This window comes from Mauremys mutica, chromosome 1, assembly GCF_020497125.1.
Source record: "Mauremys mutica isolate MM-2020 ecotype Southern chromosome 1, ASM2049712v1, whole genome shotgun sequence".
Taxonomy (NCBI): Eukaryota; Metazoa; Chordata; order Testudines; family Geoemydidae; genus Mauremys; species Mauremys mutica.
In genome coordinates this window covers 139,541,244-139,564,113 of record NC_059072.1, presented here as the reverse complement: position 1 = coordinate 139,564,113, position 22,870 = coordinate 139,541,244, and the positions used below count along the sequence as shown (strand labels likewise).

The following is a 22,870-nucleotide window of genomic DNA, read 5'->3' as shown; positions in this document are numbered from 1 at the left end:
GAGGAACAGACTTTGGAGACAGTCAAGCACTTCTGCTACCTCAGTAGCCAACTTTCTCAAAATGTAAAAATCAACGGTGAGATCCAGCACAGAATCCAGTGTGCAACAGATTTGGGAAACTGCTCTGATGAATTTTCACAGCTGTGACCTACGGCAGGACACCAAAATCCAGGTCTATGAGACAATTGTTATTCCAACATTCCTTTATGGATGCAAAACCTGGGTGACCTATCGTCAGCACCTCAAGAGTCTGGAGAGATACCACCAACGATGCCTCTGGACGATCCTTTGCATCAAGTGGGAAGATTGCTGCACTAACACCAGCATCCTCATTGAAGCTAATGTCACCAGCATTGAAGCAATGATCCACATGCACCAACTGCGCTGGCCTGGACATTGTGTGCAGATGCCAGACACTCGCCTCCGAAAAACAAGCCGTTTACTCTCAGCTCACCCATGGTCAGAGATCCTGCGGTGGTCGGAGGAAATGCTACAAAGACACACTGAAAGCGTATCTCAATAAAATGCATGTGGACATCACAAGCTGGGAAGAGCAAGCCACCAACTGACTCCAATGGTGCCACATCCTCTATCAGCAGTGGCCTGCTTTGAGGAGAAGTGCTTTTCCCTCAAAGCTGAAAAGAGAGTGTGACATTCTATACCTTGGGAAAGCGTGCTGTAACCCCCATATTCCTCATTTTCATATGATCATGCTCTTATGTATAAAGCATGCCTTGTAAGGTATCAGGGGAAAGGTTATGATCTGCTGAAAGCCATTTCTCTGTCCATGCATATGAAGTTTTGAGAATTGTGTAGTATGGTTGTCAATAAAACATCCTGTAAATTGGGGGAATCAGCCAGATATTAGCTCCCCAAAGGCAACTGCAAGGAAAATAACCAATGCCCGGGAGGGGTTCTCAAACCACCCATCCACAGCTATTGTCCAGCAAGGGAGCTACAATGCAATGGCTCACCTGCATGAGGCCACACCAGGGGAATTGCTCAACCTTGCTTGGAGAGACTCATGCTTTACCTACACTTCACAGCTTTTAGAGACATGGCCGTGTCGCTAAAAGTCGGGCATTGTAAATGCTGCTTGTCAGCACTTTTTCTGACAAAATACTTCCACCTGCTATGACCGGGGTTTCTGTTGTCAACAAGACAGCGTTCCTGCAGACAACAAGCTGTTTACACTGCCACTTGCCGTGGCAAAACTTTTGTCTTTCGGGGGTGGGGCTTCTTGAAGCACCTGTGAACAACAAAAGTTTTGTTATTCATTTGGCAGTGTAGACAAAGCCACAGTAATGCTCACCTGATTTTGAAGTGGGGGGAGGGCAAAGCCAAGAGGGAGGAAAGGACGTGATAAAAGGAAGAGACGTTTGCCATACTCGTCCTCTCTCTTCCACTTACATCTACAGACACCACACCAAGTGCCTGAAGCACTGATCAAAGCGGAGAGCCTGGCTGAAAAGCAGCCAGCCAGTCTGTGGTGAGAAGCATCTAAGTTTGTAAGGGCATTGAAAGTGTTAAGAGCAGCTTAGAATGTGGTTTTTTTCATTTGACCAAATCTGACTTGTTATGTTTTGACTTATAACCACTCAAAATCTATCATTATAGTTAATAAATCGGTTTGTTTATTCTACCCGAAGCAGTGCATTTGGTTTGAAGCGTGTCAGGGACTCTTTTTGGGATAACAAGCCTGGCACATATCAATTTCTTTGTTAAAATGACAAACTCATATAAGCTCGCAGCATCCTGCGGGCATAACTGGACAATGCATGACAGAGGTTCCTAGGGTTGTGTTTGGGACCGAGGGTATCAGCTAGTGTAATTCGGATGCATCGGCTGCATGCATCACAGGCCCCAGTGTGCTGGTTTGTTACTAGAGTCCTCATTGCTGCACAGAGCACAAAGGACTTGGACCCTAAATCACTAACATGTAGGCCCTGTGCTACTGTGAGGGAGTTTGCAGAGGTGACAGCTGGAGAAAACCAGGGACTCTCAGAGGTGAGTTTCCCCCCAGAAACAAACACATCACCTCCCCCTCACTCCAGGCTCCAACTCTCTTTCCTTTCCCTTTGCAGGTCTGACAGAGAGGACAGATTCTCTAAATAACCCAGGTAAAGCATCTCCTTCCTCCCATCAAGGGTTAAATTTCCCTGGTGCTGGGTCATGGAGGAGGAGCTGCAAGCTGCAGCCTGAGAGAAGGAGCTCCTTTCCATGGCCTGTGAAATCTGAGGGCAAATGACACCCGGGTGGGAGCTGTAGGCCACGCTGAGCAGGATGATACCTGTTTCATGGCTCCAGCTGACAGGACAGGGCCCATGATTTAAACAGCCACCTGTGAGCTGCCCCCATGGTGAACAAACTGTGTCCCAGTCCATTATCCTTCTGGCCTGGGCTGTGCAATAAGTGACTGGGGAGATCCTGGGGCCCCCACCCTGACACTCACTGGATAATCTCTCCTTGTTGCATGTTGATTTCCATCCAGCTTCCCCGCTCCGCCCTCCAGCTGACAGTGGGAGAGTCTCGGTGCCTGTGGTCATATGCATTATCCTGGGGGCCCTGCTCTGCCTCGTCTTAATCATCCTGGGGGCACAGGTGCGACATGCCAGGGCACAGCGCAGAGGTGGGTCTTGATTGATGTCACTGTGTGAAATGCATCTGCAAAAGCAGGGAGGCTGCAGGGTGTCAGGGTGAGGGGTGATACCAGGTGGGTGGGGTGGCCAAGGATGCCTGTTAATTCTTCTCTCATTTAATATTTAATTAACTGTCTGGCAGTGGAACAACCCAGCAATGAAATCTGGAGATGATACTAGCTAGGGAGTGTCACAGTTTCAGAGAAGCTGCATCTGTATCCCCCCACTCAGGCCTCCAGCCGTCACCTATCTCTGGGTGGGAACCCTCTGTGCCACCTCCTTGTGGCCAAGGGATTTTAATGCTGCACAGACCCCTGCCTTCCACTGTGATACTCCCAGCAAACCAGTCTGTGTACAGGTCAGCCCCCATGCTGTGTGTTCTCCTGTCACACTCCTCAGGGAGCCCCAAGGCAGATCAGCATTGTATATTGTTAATGCTGCTGTAAACATCGCAAGGCATTTTGGGGAGGGTCATAGAATCATAGAATCTCAGGGTTGGAAGGGACCTCAGGAGGTCATCTAGTCCAACCCCCTGCTCAAAGCAGGACCAAACTCAACTAAATCATCCCAGCCAGGGCTTTGTCAAGCCTGACCTTAAAAACCTCTAAGGAAGGAGATTCCACCACCTCCCTAGGTAACCCATTCCAGTTCTTCACCACCCTACTAGTGAAAAAGTTTTTCCTAATGTCCAACCTAAACTTCCCCCTCTGCAACTTGAGACCATTACTCCTTGTTCTGTCATCTGCTACCACTGAGAACAGTCTAGATCCATCCTCTTTGGAACCCCCTTTCAGGTAGTTGAAAGCAGCTATCAAATCCCCCCTCATTCTTCTCTTCTGCAGACTAAACAATCCCAGTTCCCTCAGCCTCTCCTCATAAGTCATGTGCTCCAGCCCCCTAATCATTTTTGTTGCCCTCTGCTGGACTCTCTCCAATTTATCCACATCCTTCTTGTAGTGTGGGGCCCAAAACTGGACACAGTACTCCAAATGAGGCCTCACCAGTGCTGAATAGAGGGGAATGATCACGTCCCTCGATCTGCTGGAAATGCCCCTACTTATACAACCCAAAATACCATTAGCCTTCTTGGCAACAAGGGCACACTGTTGACTCATATTCAGCTTTTCGTCCACCGTAACCGCTAGGTCCTTTTCTGCAGAATGGCTGCCCAGCCATTCGGTCCCTAGTCTGTAGCAGTGCATGGGATTCTTCCGTCCTAAGTGCAGGACTCTGCACTTGTCCTTGTTGAACCTCATCATATTTCTTTTGGCCCAATCCTCTAATTTGTCTAGGTCCCTCTGTATCCTATCCCTACCCTCCAGCGTATCAACCACTCCTCCCAGTTTAGTGTCATCTGCAAACTTGCTAAGGGTGCAGTCCACACCATCCTCCAGATCGTTAATGAAGATATTGAACAAAACCGGCCCCAGCACCGACCCTTGGGGCACTCCACTTGATACCGGCTGCCAACTAGACATGGAACCATTGATCACTACCTGTTGAGCCCGACCATCTAGCCAGTTTTCTATCCACCTTACCGTCCATTCATCCAGCCCATACTTCTTTAACTTGCTGGCAAGAATACTGTGAGAGACTGTATCAAAAGCTTTGCTAAAGTCCAGAAATAGCACATCCACTGCTTTCCCCTCATCCACAGAGCCGGTTATCTCATCATAGAAGGCAATTAGATTAGTCAGGCATGATTTGCCCTTGGTGAATCCATGCTGACTGTTCCTGATCACTTTCCCCTCCTTTAAGTGGTCCAGAATTGATTCCTTGAGGACCTGTTCCATGATTTTTCCAGGGACTGAGGTGAGACTGACTGGCCTGTAGTTCCCTGGATCTTCCTTCTTCCCTTTTTTAAAGATGGGCACTACATTAGGTGTGTGAGTGGGGAGTGGAAGTTTCCTTTGCAGGTAGCAGAGGTCAAGAGGGGAGGAAGGAGAAGAGCAGTGAAGGGGTTAACTCAACACTTCAGCTCGCTCAGTCTCAGGTTAAAAATAAGATGCTGCCCCCCGCCCAAGGCCATAGCTCACAGCTGGTGCTGGCTTTCAGCTGAGAAAGACCAGGGATTGAATGTGCCCTAGCAGCCGTAAAAAAAACAAGAACAACAAAAAAATCCAACTGTACAGACCTGCAAAACAGCAAAAAAAAAAAAAAAAAAAAGTCCAGGGCTGCCAAAATTAAAAACACAAACAAAACAACAAGTGGAGGGGCCGAGCCTTGCATCCCAGGAGCTGAGATGTTTTGGGAAAGCTAAAGAAACCATGGAAAGCCGGAATGGACTGTCACAAAGGGCACCAGGGGCAAAGGTCCCTGAATGGAGCACCCCCCAAGGAGCCAGGACTTAAAACCTTCCTCAGAGCTGGAGCAATTCGGAGATCAACAGCAGACCTGGATGGCCTGGGCCCAGGACAGCACTCCCATTCATTCCCCCTGCCCCCCCCACACTTCTGACGCTACACTCAGGCTTAGCCAATCTTGGGTAGTGCATGTGAGAGTATGAAAGTGGCTTAGGGCTTGGGGGGCTAACGCTTTCTGCTATTATATTATTTTATCAATAAAGCTTTAAAACTTAGACACTTGGTGTGTTCCGGTATCTCCTCCACAAAGATCCTGCGGCATCAACCTGATCAACTGATGCTGCAGGCAAATTGGTACCAAAAATCTGTCACAGTTTTGGTGGAGATATGCAAAGGTGGGGAGCCCTGCAGAGCGCACCAAACCATGGTGTGCTTCTCCATCTCCACCCCAAAATATCCTGTGGCCTCAGCCTAATCACCTGATGCCCCGGGGCAAATTGATAACAAAAATCTGTCACACTTCCCAAGGGCTATGAGCAGTGTATTGCCAGCAGTTACAAGTTACCACCCAGCTCTCTCTCAGCAGACTGCACCTTGGTAGTAGGATAAAAAGTATGACAGAGAAAACATTAAAAGCAATAAAAATTCCTCCACACTTACTGAACATACCAGAAATCACCCGTCTTCCTCATGGGCAGCCTAGTAGACTCACATCCCAGTGGTCTGTGATGGGATGTTAGATTGGGTGGGATCTGAGTTACTACAAAGAATTCTTTCCTGGGTGTTGGCTGGTGAGTCTTGCCCACATGCTCAGATCACCATATTTGGGGTCGGGAAGGAATTTTCCTCCAGGGCAGATTGGCAGAGGCCCTGTAGGTTTTTCACCTTCCTCTGCAGCATGGGGCATGGGTAACTTGCTGGAGGATTCTCTGCAGCTTGAGGTCTTCAAACCACAATTTGAGGACATCAATAACTCAGACATAGGTTAGGGGTTTGTTACAGGAGTGGGTGGGTGAGATTCTGTGGCCTGCATTGTGCAGGAGGTCAGACTAGATTATCATAATGGTCCCTTCTGACCTTAAAGTCTATGAGTCTATGAACTATTCAGTGTTGGGATCCCCGTGGACAGAAGGTCCTGCCCATTTGCTGAATCAAAATGAAGGCCCTGAGTCTGTTTAAACTCAGCCTTTCATACCAGAAGTCTTTTCTTGTTTATTGGTCTCTGGTAACCCAGTTTGAACCAGTCTGTGTAAACCACCCTGAAGTCTGTTACCTTTCTGGAGTTTTTAACAATCTCAGTGATTCATCTTAACCACCCCCTTCCCGGCCCCACTTCCCCCCCCCCCCACACACATTTTTTTCTTCCTGGAGCAGCTGTGGTAACCCTTCCATATAGAGTAGAACATAAATCATTTATAGAATTAATACAGTGATTCCCAAAGATACTACCTGAGGTTGCAGTATCTGTGACAGGGAGGGGTTCTGAATATCATGAGGAGAGACATCATGGAAAAGGGACCTAGAGAAACTGGAAATATTGTCAGGGGAAAAAAAAAGTATAAAAATAGAGCTGTGGTACATAGTTGTGAAGAGAGTGATCCACTAGAAAAGTCAATCTTAGGAAGGAGACGTGCTGGAAAGGAGCATTATACGGTATTTGTACTCAAAGCTGGCACTTACAGGGGATTTTACTTCTATAAAACACTGTACAAACATTAGCTACCAGCTTGTTGGAAAGAAGATGGAGAACAGGATTGCCATCAACATACATGTAACATTCACAACCTTGCAGTAAGACAATGACTATAATCAGATGTCATGCTTCAGGGCTTTAGCCAGTCTCCTGCAGGGGTCAGGAAGGATTCTGAGAAGCCTCCACATTTGTGTTTTGTTTTGCTTTGTTTTGTTTCTTGCCCTCCTCTGACAAATCATACATTAGCTACAGAGGGAGCTGTGACACTGGATGGGCTGGACCAATCCTCTGAGGTGCTAGAGAGAAACCTCTTCTAAGATATCTGCCTGGTGTGTCTTTTCCACATGCTCAGGGTCAAACTAACTGTCAGATTTGGGATCAGGAAGGAATTTTCCCCAGGTCAGATTGGCAAAAAGGGACCTTGGGGGATTTTCCTCTTCCTCTGAACCATGGAACATCTCTCACCTAGTCAGTTCCCTGCCATTGCAGGGGCCTTGGGCCTTGGTGGTACCTTCATCACTCCTGCTTTCTGCCTGTGGCACACAAGAGCTTATTTTCCTGAGGACTGAAATGCTTTAGTCTAAGTGCATCTTTGGGCTCAAACCTAGAGGTATCTGGGTGAAATGCTGCGGCCTGTGTTATACAGGTCAGTCTAGATCAGGGGTCAGCAACCTTTCGGAAGTGGTGGGCCGCGTCTTCATTTATTCACTCTAATTTAAGGTTTTGCGCACCAGTAATACTTTCTAAAAATGTTAAAAATTCTCTTTCTACAAGTCTATAATATATAACTAATCTATTGTTGTATGTAAAGTAAATAAGGTTTTTAAAATGTTTAAGAAGTTTCATTTAACATTACATTAAAATACAGAGCCCCCAGGACCAGTGGCAAGGACCAGGGCAGTGTGAGTGCCACTGAAAATCAACTCTTGTGCCGCCTTTGGCACACGTGCCATAGGTTGCCTACCCCTGGTCTAGATGTTCTAATGGTCCCTTCTGGCCTGAAACTCGATGGGAAAAAAATGTGTTATCACCATTTTGCAGATAAACACCAAAGAGGGGGAAGAATTATTTAAGCTGGTCCAAAGGGGAATAACCAGGAATGATGGGATGAGATTAGAAAGGGAACATTTAAGATGAATGTGAGGAAGCTTCCTGACAGTGAACTAGCCCTGGGAATCATCATCAAAGGGCCGTTGTGGAAAGAAACCCTGTCCCCTGGCTCATTTCAATTCCAGCAGTGGGAATGTGCTGTCGGGTTCAGGCTCGCACTGGGCCCAGGGTCAGGGGCTGGATGATCCCTTAGTGTTTCCCATCTCTGGTTTCATTGATCCTGAGCAAACCCCACCCTTTGTTTTCAGTTTCCAGAAGACCTTTGGATCCCTTCTCTGAGGCTGTGTACGAGGAGATTGATTACAACCCAATGAGAGAGAAGCAGGAGATGTTCAGTCCTTCAGGTCTGTTTGTTTTAGCTGCTCCCTGTTAAGAGTATCTACTGCTCTTTCCATCTGAGGCCCTGACCCAGAGTTCAATCACTGCAGCTTCAGCCCTGTGAGCTTGTCATTGGAACTGGGCACAAGTTTTCATTACAAAATGTTTTGGTGAAAAATGCAGTCTGAGACACCGAAACATTTCACAAATTTCTGTCAATTTCATCCAATTGTTCCAAATACACACAGAACAATTCATTTCATTTCAACACTTTTTTCAATTTGATGTTACCTTTCCATTAGAAATTTCCTTAATCTATAAAAACAAATAAACAAACATTAAGTAATGAAGAACACCACATGGTTTCAGTCAACATAAAACTTTTTTTTAACTTTTGCATTTCCCCCAAATTGCCAAAACGCAAGTCATTTTTGGCTCAATTCATAACAATGTTGGGGGTTTTTTTTGCTTTTTTTCCCCCAATGGCCAAAGAACCAAACGATCTGGGGTTTTTTGCTAAGCTCTAGCTGTGGAGCTGGGTCTGTGGAGAGACCAGCAGTTACTCATGTAGACTGAGGGAGATGAGTTTCCTTCTCACCATACACTGAGTGTCCCTGTTCTAGGGAAGTTAAAGTCACTCTGCCTGTGCTGCAGCCTTGGAGTGTAACCAGTGAGGGATCAGGAAAGTGATTCTCTGGGGTCAGGCTAAACTATCATTTGAAAACTGCTCTGGAGCAGGCGATGTTCTGTGCCCCCTTCCCACCGCAGCCACTGGTCTGCTGGGTTGGCTTCTTCCTGTCCCCGGAGCAGAGAGATCAGCCCAGGAGAGCCTCATGACTTTGAGTCCCGGCCCTGTTATCCTTTGTGCCATTTTGTCTCAATGTCTGATGGGAACATTCTTCCCAAGGGCTGTGCTGTGGTGGGGCTCTGGGAACCAGGGCCGCCCAGAGGGGGGGGGGGGGCAAGAGGGGCAATTTGCCCCAGACCCCGGCCCCACAGGGGCCCCCATGAGAGTTTTTGGGGCCCCTGGAGCGGGGTCCTTCACTCGCTCCGGGGGGCCCGGAAAACTCTTGCGGGGCCGGGCCCAGGAGCTTCCTCCGCTCCCGGTCTTCGCAGGCGGGGGGTCCTTCTGCTCCGGGGCGGAATGTGGAAGCAGGGAAAGCTTCAATAAGCATTTGAAGCAGATTTTAATGCGTGTCAGTCAGTTAGCAAGAGTCAGGCCATACTGTAACCCTAATGACGTGAGATTAGTAGGAGCAAAGATAGTGCGAGGTGACAGGACAAGAACTGTGTACAAAGTTATTACGACCTTGCAATCACTAACCAAAATGCAGGCTTGTTTTTTTTAAGAGAGAGACAAATAAGATAAGCCTCTCTGCTATGTATAAACAAAATGTATTTGTTGCTTTTTACTGTCTCCATGATTGCTAGAAATTGTCTGTAACAAAGGTATAAAGGCTTGATGTAATTGTTTACCAGTTGAGAGACCTGTCCAGGACTGGGGCGACCCTGTGTCCTATGGCACTCTCTCCCTCCATTGTAATTACTGGAGAAATAATAAAGTATTTGATTTTGCTGCACCCAAACTAAAAGCGAGAACTGAGTTTTTCTTCGACAATTTGGGGGCTCGTCCGGGATTTGAACGCCCACGGACCCACAGACGGCTACTACGGATCATTCCCCTTCGAACCCCATGGCGCCACATGAGAGGTAAGAGACCTTTTGAAATCTCTATTGGGGTATCGGAGGAGGACTTTCCGTGAGGACGTCTGTCTCTGTTGGGCTCACGCCATCTGAACTTATTGACTGTGCAGCAGGATCAGATGCAAAGTGGTATTGGGGAGAGGCCCCAATAAGGTTAGTTTATAGCAGTACTGGGAACTGCTGAGTTGGCCAAGGTAAATGCATAAGGTAATGCATAAGGTAATGCATAGGTAAATGCATTAGAATGCACCGGTGCTGAGGGGTTTTTACCGCCTCAAGAGGGGTTGTCATACCGCCTCATGGTATTGGTCCGGACCAGGTAAAGATGCATTGTGGTTTAAAAAAAAAAATTTAAAAAGAGATAAAAAGGTTAAAAAAGGGTTAACAAAAAAAGGAAGAAAAGAGGCCTTGGTGTGTGTGTGTGTACACCAGTGTGAGTGATCGTTATCGGAAGACGCCCAGAGTACCCTGTGAAGCGGAAGCTAATGATCAGGACTATTCTAATGCAAGCCCGGTAACTAGTGGATCTTTAGGAGATCCGACCCACGGTGGGCTGACTCGGCCTGACATCGTCCGGCGAGGAAGCTGCCTGGGTCTAGGAATGTGTGAACCCATCTTCCCTCCCCCCCTTCCTTTCCATGTGGGCTACTGACAGTCTGATCATCTCACTGGATGCAATCAGAGTACGCGGTGCCGTGTCTCCCAGAGACTAGCCGACGCTCTTTGCTGAAGGGAGGTGTAGGAGAGTTGTAGTCTTCCTTGTGCGTCTCTCCTGTGTGAGTGCCCTGTAGGAAAAGATCCTTAGTTTCTGAGCCGCTAGCGCGGACAGGGCACCCTCTCTCTGTGTGTAAGGGGAAAATGGGTAAGGGACTGTCTAAACATTTCACCTTACCCCCTAAGGGTACCCCAGCATATTACATGTACGTACATTATGCTCCTAAAACCTGCAGGTATTTAGAGAATTGGAATCTTCACACGCGTGAAAATCCATCTAAACAATGCCCATTAGAAGGTACCTTCAATCTAGATAAGATCATATATCTCAGAGGAGCTTTTAATCACCAGAGAAAAGCCTCTGACACAGTGTGAGCAATTTGTCTAGGAACGGGTTAATTTGAAATTCGGCTTCGCCCAGAGATAGGAGAAGTTGTTTTGTGTTCAAGGTCAAGAATCAGTGCGGACTATGCTAAATGCCAAGAAAACTGCTTTCAGCCCCAGCTGCTTGTGGAAAATAGAGACAGAGGTAAACCAAAGGCAGTACAAGTTACAGAATTGGAATTATATTTGCAAAGCTAAACTTTCCAGTGAGACATGTGTGAGTATTAAAGTGGCTTAAGGCTTGGGGCATTCATATTTTTCCTGTGTGAGGTGGGGGCATTCCCAACACTCTCCATTGTTGTTTTATTATTTTTACTGAAGCTTTAAAATGTGGTTATATGGTGTGTTTTCTTCCCCCACCGTCCTGCAGTGTCAGTTTGATCACCTGACATAAGGGAAAAAATTGGTAACGGGAATTTGTCACAGTTTGGTGAGCATTTAAGAATGGGGGAGCCCTGCAGAATTTACACCATCTATCTCTTTTACCCTTGTTATTTTATGTTTGTTTTGTTTGGTGCTGTTGGTGTTATTTGTTAAGAATAGCATGATTAAAGGTGAGCCCTAATAGAATAAGGAAACACTATCTGGTTTTGTTCTGTTCTGTTTAACCGGTCACTGTTGTTTTTCTGCTCTGTTCATTTGGGCGTTGGGTGTGTGAGCGGAACTGAACTTCTCGTTCGTAATTCCTTAGAGTGGAAGCCATGTGTGCGATGAAGCTCTGAGGTTGTATTGAGATCTTACTGTCCCACCCCCCTGTAACGGACAATGTAATAGAAGTAGAAAAATCTGGCTTAGACTGTAATTTTCTCTGCTTTCTGTGTAATTTTCTTTTCTGTTTAAGTGTCAGCAGACAAATGGGTGGGTCTCTGGGTAGACCCCCTAAAGGGGTTTGGATTGTGTGTTGAGTAAATGGCCTTTACGCAATGGCCATGTATTTTTGCCCAGGTGGCAAGCCTTACTAGGGAGGACTCGGGTAGTCTTGTGAGTGGAAATGTTTTGGGGTATAGACCAGAAGGGTGGGGCTAGTTGAGAAGCTCACCATCCTAGCTAAACTGGTAGTGGAGCAAATTGGTGCCAAATGGAAGGGACGGCTCAGCGAGAAAAAAGGATCGGGCCCAGGCGGGCAGGCGACAGACAAAGAGAACAGTTTTTGGTGTCTTTGAAATGTTTGTAAATAAATTCAGGCAAAGAAATTATTAGATTGCAATCATTTGGCTATGAACAATTTTGTTAAATCAGTTGAAGAATGTATACAGTGCTATGTAATGAAAATTTTATTAGGCTCTACAGGCACTATAAGTGGTGATGTTTTCTTTCAGTGTTTAAAAGCAGGAGTTAAAAGTAAAAACAAGCAAGCCAGAAAGCATCTGTGTTAATGCAAATTAACTAACTGATAAGGTAGAGGCCGCTGAACCAGGGCTGTCTAAGAAACACATACGAGAGAATATGGGGTAATTCCTCTGTTTTGCCTAGAATCAACAAGAGTATTTGTATATTTTAAGTATTTAACTACCCAGAAGGGGTGGACCTCTGTTTTTGTCTTTCAGATAATCAAAGAAAACTAATGCCAGCTGCACAACATTCAACGTACCTTGATTTACTGGCACAGTAAAAAATTATGTTGTGTGTTCTATGTTCTGTCTTGTGGTGTTTGTCTCGTGGCCAGGATTGTTGTGTTTAATATTTTCATGGGATGGTCTGATTTGAAATCAAGCGGAAGTGTTGGCTTGAAATGCAGATACTTGTTTTGTTCAACTTAGAATACAAAGTGTTTGGTTACATCAGAAAAATGTGATATACTAAAGTCTAATACATTTTCTTCAGTAAGAGAAAGAAACTACATTGGCCAAATCTTTTAATTGAGAATTGTTGTTAAAATTTGCATACTGACAGTCTTTGGAAGCAAGGACATGAAAAGTTAACCCACTCCCCATATTGTACAAGGGATCCTTCTGGCTACCTCAGACTTTTAGCCAGAGGGCTGGGGCTGGTGGAAAGCTATTGGACTAGAGGTTATATTAAGTGACCTTCTCACAGTGGGTGTGCTTGTCCTGGCTTGTTGTTCCAAAGTTCTGTAATAAGGTTATTTTAGTGAAAGGGTATATGTGGCATACATTGAATAATAAGACTAATGTACTGTATAACAGTAATGTTTATGTGTTCATGGTATAAAAGAAGGTGTATAAGTAAAGGGTAAAAGTTTCCTTTGTATGTTAACGGAAAAAAAAAGCCAAGAAGGGAGGAAAAAGAGAATAGCTAACATGCTCAGTCTAGGAAAGGGTGGATGGTTGCTGCAGTTAAACGAGGTTGGTGTGCAGCGGGCAGCCCACCCTCCTCCTTGGGGACCTTTTGTAAATATTCAGATTGATTTTATTTCAATGTCTAAATGTTGTGGTTATGGATATGTATTAGTTTTAGTTGATGTATTTACCAATTGGGTTGAAGCTTTTCCCTGCAGGAAAGCAGATGTCAAGACTGTTGTGAAATTTTGCTTAAAGATTTTGTGCCACGTTTTGGCATCCCTGTGAGTATCAACAGTGATCGTGGAACTCATTTTACTGGACAGATTGTAAAGGAGTTATGTGCAGCTCACTGCCCTCACCACCCACAGTCTGCTGGGACAGTGGAATGCCAGAACGGGATTTTAAAAAATAAACTGGCCAAGATTTGTGCTGAAACAAACTTAAAGTGGCCAGATGCCCTTCCTTTGGCACTGATGAGTATGAGAGCCATTCCCAATCGAAAGACTGGACTCAGCCCTCATGCAATTTTGACAGGACACCCAATGTGACTACCAACTGCATCCCCACTAACCCCAGCTCAGATGGACATTCATTTGATGGATAACATAATGCTTAAGTATTGTCAGGCACTAATGAAATGTGTTAAGTCTTTTTATACACAGGTGAAGGAAGCACTACCGAAGGATCCTGTGCAACCTTGCCACTCCTTGAAACCAGGAGACTGGCTCTACATAATGATCCATCAACGAAAGACTGCCTTGGCTCCACGCTGGAATGGCCCTTTCCAAGTCCTGCTGTCTACCAACACCGCTGTGAAGTGCCAAAGACTGACTGCCTGGACCCAGGATTCTCACTGCAAAAAGACCCCTCCACATCAGAAGAATTTTCCTATTGATGATTAGCCTATTTCTTCTTCTAGCTCTACTGTGTTTCTGGACAGCAGGGAAAAAGGACAAGGTGACGTGCTAGTTAACCTCTCCCTTGTCCACTGACAGACCAACTATGCCTTTAGACTTTTCTAGACAAAGCAAAGCCATTACAGGGTGATATGTGCTGGCAACCTCTCCCCTGTAGCATGCTAAACCACAATTGGTTTGGGAAAGAAGAAGAAACACTCACTCCACTGACATTGCCAAAGTCCAGGAATTCCTGACTAAAAGGACATTGAGAACTGACCCTGGTGAAGAAACAAAGAATTGTACACTGGCAAGAAGAAATTTATGGGACCCAGGCTTGGGGATGTGGTATTAATTGGATTTTGGGGTTTGATCTACAGGCTGCGCCCTGTGTTTTGGATAAATCCTTCAGGATGTATTGCCCTCCCTAATTGGATTTTAAATGACATTGCCCTTATCAGGTTTTCAAATCACTTCTGCATACCCAGATTGCTCACAAGGGGCTGCCATTAGATTAGCACGACAGAGGGCCTGGGTTATTTCCTCTGGAAAGAAAGAGAATTGAGCAGCTCCCTGTGGGCTAGGGCCAATATCTTACAAGCCGAGAACATGATAAGAAATTGGGCCCACTGGAAAAGGATACTAGCCTTATTCTTGAAACTCAGCTATCTTAAGTACAGGCTGGAGTTGGTGAGTTACATGTCATTTCCACCCTTAGTTCTATGACCCAGAAGTTACTGACAGAGATGGTATTGAATATCACTGAGGCTGGGAAGGCATTGCAGTGGGATCTAGACCGGACTTGGCCCACTGTCCTTACAGACGCTTCAGGAGTACCATCTGATCTGTGGTCATGGAGACATACTTGGACACTTTCTGAATGGAAGTGTGGACATTCACAGTGCTCCTTCCAAGCATATGGACCGGTTAGGGTGGGTGTGGGCTCCCACATACCGAATCCTGCTGGGTCCATGGGGAGGATGCCTGTTGGACTGTCATTGTTTACCGAGACATCTGGGAAATTAGACCACCTGGTATATCCAACTGATTTCTAGACAGTACCCCTAAAATAACACCTGACATTTTGGATAAGAATAGAGAGTCAATGGACATTTTGGCCGTTAGAACCACCACAGCTCAGTGTATCTATAAACTGAAGCCAGGGGAAGTTGTCACTGTTTCTGACAATATTTGTTGAGAGGGTGGAGGTCAAGGAGCTACCCTGACAGGACACCCACTTTTTCAAGCTAATGATAGCTGTGTGTACGTTAATGCCACCACTTTACAAGATATACATATTGATCTTACCACTGCTGCAGGCAATCATATCATTTCCTGGCCTGTAGATAGAATGTTGCAAGTAGCTCTCAGATTTCAGGTATATTTTAATTGGACTAGAGTAGTGCTTGATCGGTTTCAAAATTTGCTTTCATTATTACCAGAGGTTCGAAGAATCTCTGAATTGCAAGGGCAAATTCATATGCTTCGGAATATATATATCATGCTGAACAGAATGCCTTTTATACAGCTTATAGAGTGTCTACTTTATGTATTAAGTATGATGTATTGTGCTTTGTGACCAAAACTGTACAACAACCCCATTATTTTATTCCTATGGGAATGTTATTGTTTGTAGTGTTGTTAGTTAGTTTAGGATTATGTTGTTGTTGTAAAAGACGTAATGATAGTAATAATACCTTTCATGTTCATGCTAATCATGCATTGTCATTACAGCCCATGAAAACCCCTAAGGTTGATATATCTGCTGTAGAATCTGAAATCCATGGATTAATGCAAATGGAGATTTGAAAATATTTGTTGTACTAGAAGTACAAAAGGGGGGAGTGTGGAAGCAGGGAAAGCTTCAATAAGGATTTGAAGCGGATTTTAATGCGTGTCAGTCAGTTAGCAAGAGTCAGGCCATACTGTAACCCTAATGACGTGAGATTTGTAGGAGCAAAGATAGTGCGAGGCGACAGGACAAGAACTGTGTACAAAGTTATTACGACCTTGCAATCACTAACCAAAATGCAGGCTTGTTTTTTTTAAGAGAGAGACAAATAAGATAAGCCTCTCTGCTATGTATAAACAAAATGTATTTGTTGCTTTTTACTGTCTCCATGATTGCTAGAAATTGTCTGTAACAAAGGTATAAAGGCTTGATGTAATTGTTTACCAGTTGAGAGACCTGTCCAGGACTGGGGCGACCCTGTGTCCTATGGCACTCTCTCCCTCCATTGTAATTACTGGAGAAATAATAAAGTATTTGATTTTGCTGCACCCAAACAAAAAGCGAGAACTGAGTTTTTCTTCGACAGGAAGGACCCCCCACTGGCGAATTACCGCCGAAGTGGGACCCGCTGCCGAAGTTCAGCTCGGTCTTTGGCGGTAATTCGGCGGCGGGGGGCACGTCCCTTCCGGGACCCGCCGCCGAAGTGCCCCGAAGACCCGCAGTGGGGGCCCCCCTGCCGCCGAATTACCGCTGAAGACCGGGCTGCGCTTCGGCGGCGGGTCCCGCTTCGGCGGTAATTCGGCGGCGGGGGGTCCCCGCCGCGGGTCTTCGGGGCACTTCGGCGGCGGGTACAGTACAGAAGGGCCCCCCGCTGCCGAAGACCCCAGGCCCCCGGAATCCTCTGGGCGGCCCTGCTGGGAACATGCTCAGGGCATCCCCCAGCACCACTGCCAAGATGGTTACAGTGAATCTGCTCTGGGCCTTTCTTGGCCTAATCTGGAAACACCACGGAGAGCTGATCGACTGATTCATGGGGGAGGTGGGTATTTACCCTTAAGAAGGAGGAGTCCTCTCTGTGGCTGAGGAGGCCAGGACCATTGTGGAACTTCCCTGGACCAGCAGTCAGAGAGGTGCCCTTCACTCATCCAAGCATCTTTTAGGAGAGATTGTAGCATCCCCTCAGTCACATTTACCACAATAACATGGAGATTTCTCTTGGAGAGTCTGTGTCAGCCTCTCACCACGCAGAGTGGAAGGAGACTGGAAACCCAGACTGAGACCAGAAATTGTGCTCCAGACCCCGGGTGTGTTCCCAGTCCCACAGTTCTGCTGTTCTCACTGTGATGAATTTCCGGTTCTCGTCTCTCCAGTCTCCTATTCAGATGGCTCAGTGGCGAAGCTGCAGTATTACACCGGGGACAGTGAGGGGGAAAATGATCCTGGATCAGAACAAGGTAACGGGGGAGGGGCAGACTCAGGCCAAGAGTCCCAAATCTGGGCAGAGAAAATAATTTCTATCACACTTTCTGCAATCACAGGCATTTCCCCTCACACGGTTTTCATTTTACACAGTCAGGTCTAATCCAATTGAACAGGATTTCTGTCAGATTCTCAGGATGGGAAATGTGACCATCTCCTGAGCACACACCCTTGGGAATGGCTCCCAGTAACCTGCCCAGGTGAAGAGCTGCAGGAGATGGGTCAGTCTCTTTGGGTGGAAGGCGTCAAGGCCCCGCAGGGCTCGTCTCTAACCCCCAAGAAGAGGAAGATTGTCTTATGTTATAATTACAGATAGTCTCAGCCCAATTCACTGGTCCCATCCCACCAGAACTTTAGGGGAGGGGGAATTTGCAGATTCTGGCCCCAGCTCTGGATCTCAGTTTTGCAACTGATACCTGTCGCTATAACAAGCTGAAGCAAAATCCTGGATCTGAACTTCCTGGCCTGGGCCATCTCTAATTGTAAACAGGGTGGCATTTGGCATTGCTATAACAGACTGAAGCAAACCCCTGGATGTGACTTTCCTGGCCTGGGCCCATCTCTAATTATAAAAGGGCAACATTTCTACCCCAAGGGAATCCATGATTTGGGCCGTTTAGGAGTTTAGCCTGTGGCTGGGGGAGGAGACACTGAGCAGATGAGTCAGTTCTGCTGAGAAGCTGGAGCGCTGCCAAGCTGAGCCCTGGGCTGCCTGAGAGGCTAGTGGAGAGCAGGAGCTCACAAAGGATCAGGCCAGTGACCTTCCAGCAGGAGCTTTAATTCCTGCAGCGGGAAGGTTTCTCCTCCCCAATGAGACAGGAGATCAGCTGGATTCAGAGACCATCTCTGGCCTGGCAGTGCCCGTGTCCCAACCTGTTATCTCAACACAAGCCCAGATCCTGCTCCCACTGAAACACATACAAGAGCTGCTGTTGGATTCTGCTGGGACAGGACTGGCCCCTAGTTATTTCTGGGACTCCTGTTTTACTGTATTTCTCTGACTTGTGCCCTTTTCACCATGTGCCCCCTGTGACTTTCCCTCTCAGATGCCATGATAAACAGCTCTAGTTATAGGCTCTAGTTATAAAGTCTACCTGCGCTGAAGAGATGCTGCTGGTGCCAGGGGCTGAGTGTGGTGTTTGCTGTTTCAGAGGGAGTTTCCCTGAGAGGGTCTCAGCTGGATTACGATAACGTGGAGGAACCTGCCTTGAATGACGTCCCCCAGACTCCAGACGGTGAGCAGTGAATCCGCCCCCTGGAAGCAATGTCACCCTGATGAAAAACTAACTGTATTTCCCAGTAGGGGCAAGAGTGGTTTGTTAAGAAAACCACAAAGTTCACCCACCAGTATTGTCCATTGATGCAACGCTGGGGGCGCTGAGCAGGTGCATTACAAGAGCCTTGTGGAGGCCCAGGGGTAGGGAAGTGTGTGATGTCCTAGGCCATGACAGAGGCCCATTGCCCACGCGGTACTTGGCTCAGGTCACTGCCCTGTGACCCTCACTGCCATGAGCACTAAGGTTACGCACTATTTGTAAACACAATGCACCGAAGCAGAGACCTTTACATAGCAGCAATGTTCCCTGCCAGCCTTTCCTGGCTTGCAGATATTGCAGCTTATATACATCTGTGTCAGACACGCTGTGACAGGGGGATGGGCGAGACAGAGATTTTACACCCAAGGCCCATGTCCCACCCTTATTAGCTGGCTCAGCTCTCAGTGGTGTCAGTACGTCGGGGACTCATGGCAGTTTATGGGGTAAATTTTATCAGGAGAAAGCATTGAAAAGACATTTTAAAATAATTTCCAGTTTAGGAAGCCAGGAACAAACTCTGGACAATTCTAAGTTATTTACATTTGTAATTATTGTAAACAAATGCCTTGTGGAGCAATCCCTCTGGACTAGATCCCAGGCACCTCTTTCTAGAACTCCCCCTTCCCCTCGTCATCTGGGAGCTCTAGGATCCACTCAACAAGCTACTGAAATGTATCAGATCAATGTGATATGTAAAACCCCTCAATCTGAGGGTTCCACAGGAGGGCTCCTCTTACTGCCCTGAGGGTGGCAGTGCTGAGAGATCCCCAGGGACCAGTGAGGCTGGTGGATCTGCAGCTTGTAGTTTATTTCTATCTTCACTGTGAATATTCTCTTAATTACTTCACATCAGATGCCCCTGCCCTGCCTGGAGATGTCACAGGGAATGGTTATGATGATGCCAGAGAAGCGTCTGACCCTGAAGATGACCCTGCTTTGGGGCAGAATGATGAGAGAGACACTGGGGCAAATGACAAAGATTCACAGACAGGTGAGTGGAGAATTGTTTGCACTTCACACTGTCTCTGCAGAATGGGAGGGCTGGAAATGTGGGGTACGCAGCGAGGGAACAGCCCTTGCCAACCCAACGCTTGTGAGAAAACTCTCCTCTCATCTCTCCAGTCCCTCAAAGCAGAGGCTTCAGTGCCTGCCATGGGGAGAGGAACAGCAGGGTCCCTCCTGTGTGGTACTTCATGGTCAAACCAGCAAGATACCTAGGATCCTTCTGCCTCTAGGTTCCAATCCTTGTGTGGTTGCCACACCCTGTATGTGCTCGATTCCCACCAGTTCACTGTGCGTGTATTTTTTGGGCAGAATCCTAAACACCAAAGTCCTGTTACTGCTTCACCAGTGTTAAAGAGCCCATGACACGTCCTGTAAAATCTGGGATGGGCTTTGCCCATTGTCCTTGGCCAATATCTCCCTCTCTTCCCATTGTGTCATGAGCAGAGACACCATCAGCCACCCCAGAGGAGGTGCAGTGGTGATGAAATGAGTATTGATTAGTACTTGATAAGAATAACGTGCTAATGTTCATTGCTGGGCAGAGTGAATGTTACAATGTTATTAACTAAGTGCTCCTTGCTGGTAAGTGCTTGGGTTTTGTAAATGGAGTGACAGTTAGCTACAGCTGGCACTTGGCAACTTTACCTGGTCTGGAAACCAAAGGTTTTAATCTCCAGACTATGTACAGAGATGATGGATTAGAACTTGTCAGAGACCTAAGACTGAAGGGGGAACGATTCCCAATCCATACCGTGGAGCAGAGGTTCTCAAACTGGGCAGCACAGAATATATTCTGAGGTGGCGTGAGAAGCCAGATCAGAGAGCGGTGGCTCCTGTCCGGGTGCCCAGTTTTGAAGGCAGCACTGCCACTGCAGGGGCGGCTCTAGCCATTTCGCCGCCCCAAGCATGGCGGCACGCGGCGGGGGGCGCTCTGCCGGTAGCCGGTCCCGCGGCTCCGGTGGACCTCCCACAGATGTGCCTGCGGAGGGTCCGCTGGTCCCACGGTTCCACCAAAGCCGCGGGACCAGCAGACCCTCCGCAGGGAAGCCTGCGGGAGGTCCACCGGAGCCGCCTGCCGCCCTCCTGGCGACCGGCGGAGCACCCCCCGCGACATGCCGCCCCAAGCACGCGCTTGGCGTGCTGGGGCCTGGAGCCACCCCTGGCCACTGGCAGCAGCGCAGAAGTAAGGAAGTCATGGTGTGCTGTTGCCGCTCTTACTTCTCACTGCAGCTGGCGGCGGTGCTGCGAGTTGGGCACGCAGACAGCTATATACTTAAATGACTCTTTTAGACTCAATGCCCTACTGTTTGTAATATTTAGTGAGAGTTTGATGTTGATTTTTTTTTAATTGGTACATGTACTTGTGTGGCAGGGAGGTGTTAGTGGGGAGGGATAGCTTAGTGGTTTGAGCATTGGCCTGCTAAACCCAGGGTTGTGAATTCAATCCTTGAGGGGGCCAAAATCAGTACTTGGTCCTGCTAGTGAAGGAAGGGGGCTGGACTCAATGACCTTTCAAGGTCCGTTCTAGGAGATAGGTATATCTCCTATTATTAATTACTATGGACACAAAGAAAGGGGCCACAATCAAGTAATTTTGAGAACCACATCTGTAAAGTGCACTCTACCTTGCTCTGCAACTGCACATAACCATAGAATGGATCCACTGACTGTATGTGTCTCCCCCTTGGTGTTTTCAGGTGGGAGTCGGCACTTGCTAAGGAGTGAAGTTGTCTCTGGAATGGAGAAGGAAACCCCGTCCCTGCCTCCAGGAGACACAGGTTATGACGATGTGGGACATGGTGACTCTGGGGGTTTAATATCATGACAATTTGATTGGACAAAATAAGCTTGTGATGATGTAATTGCTTCGCCTCTTTCTCTTAGAAATGATGCCCAGAGACAGTCCCTTCCTAGTTGATAGACAAAACAGGTGTTTTTATAAGATTTGTGCAAAGTTACAGGAAATACAAGAGTGAGTGGGAAAAGGTTCATAAGCTTTCTTTGTATAATTTTCCATTGTTTGGAGGGGCTGGAAGTTTCCTGCTTTTTTATGCTTATAGTTCCTTCAGCTTCACTTTGTGCCTTTTTCATATTAAATCCTTTCTGAAAATCTTCCCCTTAGTGAAAGTTTTTCTTGCCAGATGAATTGTGCAGTTTCCAGGTCTCACCACAAGGAGAGGCTGATATTAAACAAACCAAGAGATGAGGGAAGGCTATGGTATTGCTGGCTGTTTGATAGCAGGCTGGGTTTACACATCAGGCATGTGGTAAAAGTGAGAAACCAGGCTGAGAACATTCTGAAATGAGCAACATGGTTGTTCCTCAAGAAAATTCAGTTTGAAACTTTCATTGACTCCAAGGAGATAAATGGGAAATTTTCCCTGGGTAATTCACACCTGAAACTGAACAAACTGAAAAGATTTCCCGATTAGCAATAAATGCAGAGGATGAATATTTCTGCTAGGACTAGAAATGAATTCTATAGAAAATAATGACAAGAGGAGAGTTAATAAAAATCTGGATTTCCACTAAACCAATAAGGCTACAACAAGTAACAAGTCATAGAGTTGTTACTACAAACCCCAGTAAAACTGATCATGTTCTCACAGTGGCATGTTTATTTCCATGACAATCTACAAATATAGTTTAAAATCAATGCCGAGCTGAGAACTGACCAGTGGAGAAGCCAGAAGTGTTCTCTTGATGAACTCAGTGAAATCAGTACCAGAACACACAGAGAGTACATTGCTATTTCACACAAATGTCTGTCTTTCCTTTACCACAAATCCTGCATTCAGTTGGGTCACTTCATCTGTAGAAGGATAGATTGGAAATAGAAATGTTGAGAGAAGGTGCTTCCAATCATCTGCATTCAGCAGGGCCAGGAGTCATATAAAGAGACAGAAATACAACAATTTATGTTTGAAAGGAGAAAAATAAAAGACATTAGGAAGATGTGTAATAGGACATACTGACTCTTGGAGACTGAGTAGGGAAATCTCAGGGGCTGTGCTACCCTGTTCCCAGGGTTGTGTCCTCAAGACAGATTTGTGGGACAAAAGAAATAATCAGAGAGAGAGGAAGTGGGCCCATTGTGGGTGTTTGTGCTTTGGCAGGGAACCCAGGCTGCTGACAACTGCCTAGGGACTGGGACTGGAGCCTTATAGAGGGAGCGCTTCTTTCAGGCTGAAGGAATCCTAGCAAATGTTCCTGGGTTTGGCCAGTCTGTCCAGGAGGGGGTCACATTACGAACATGAAAAAAGAGAACTCCCCCCAGAATGACACATCTTTCCATGTTTCTCCACTTTCTTTTTTAAATTCATATGGGCCCGCC

General features: G+C 46.7%; 1 protein-coding gene across 1 annotated transcript in view; it reads left to right on the top strand.

Annotated features, from left to right (window-relative positions):
- Positions 1–21,451, top strand: part of LOC123347264 (antigen WC1.1-like) — a 225,258-nt gene extending 203,807 nt beyond the window's left edge. The window contains exons 17-20 of the mRNA XM_044984705.1: positions 17,107–17,190; positions 18,367–18,450; positions 19,385–19,522; positions 21,234–21,451. Coding sequence (XP_044840640.1) covers positions 17,107–17,190; positions 18,367–18,450; positions 19,385–19,522; positions 21,234–21,361 — 434 coding nt within the window. The 3' untranslated portion in view covers positions 21,362–21,451. The remainder of the gene's footprint in view (positions 1–17,106; positions 17,191–18,366; positions 18,451–19,384; positions 19,523–21,233) is intronic.
- The last annotated feature ends 1,419 nt before the right edge of the window (positions 21,452–22,870 follow it).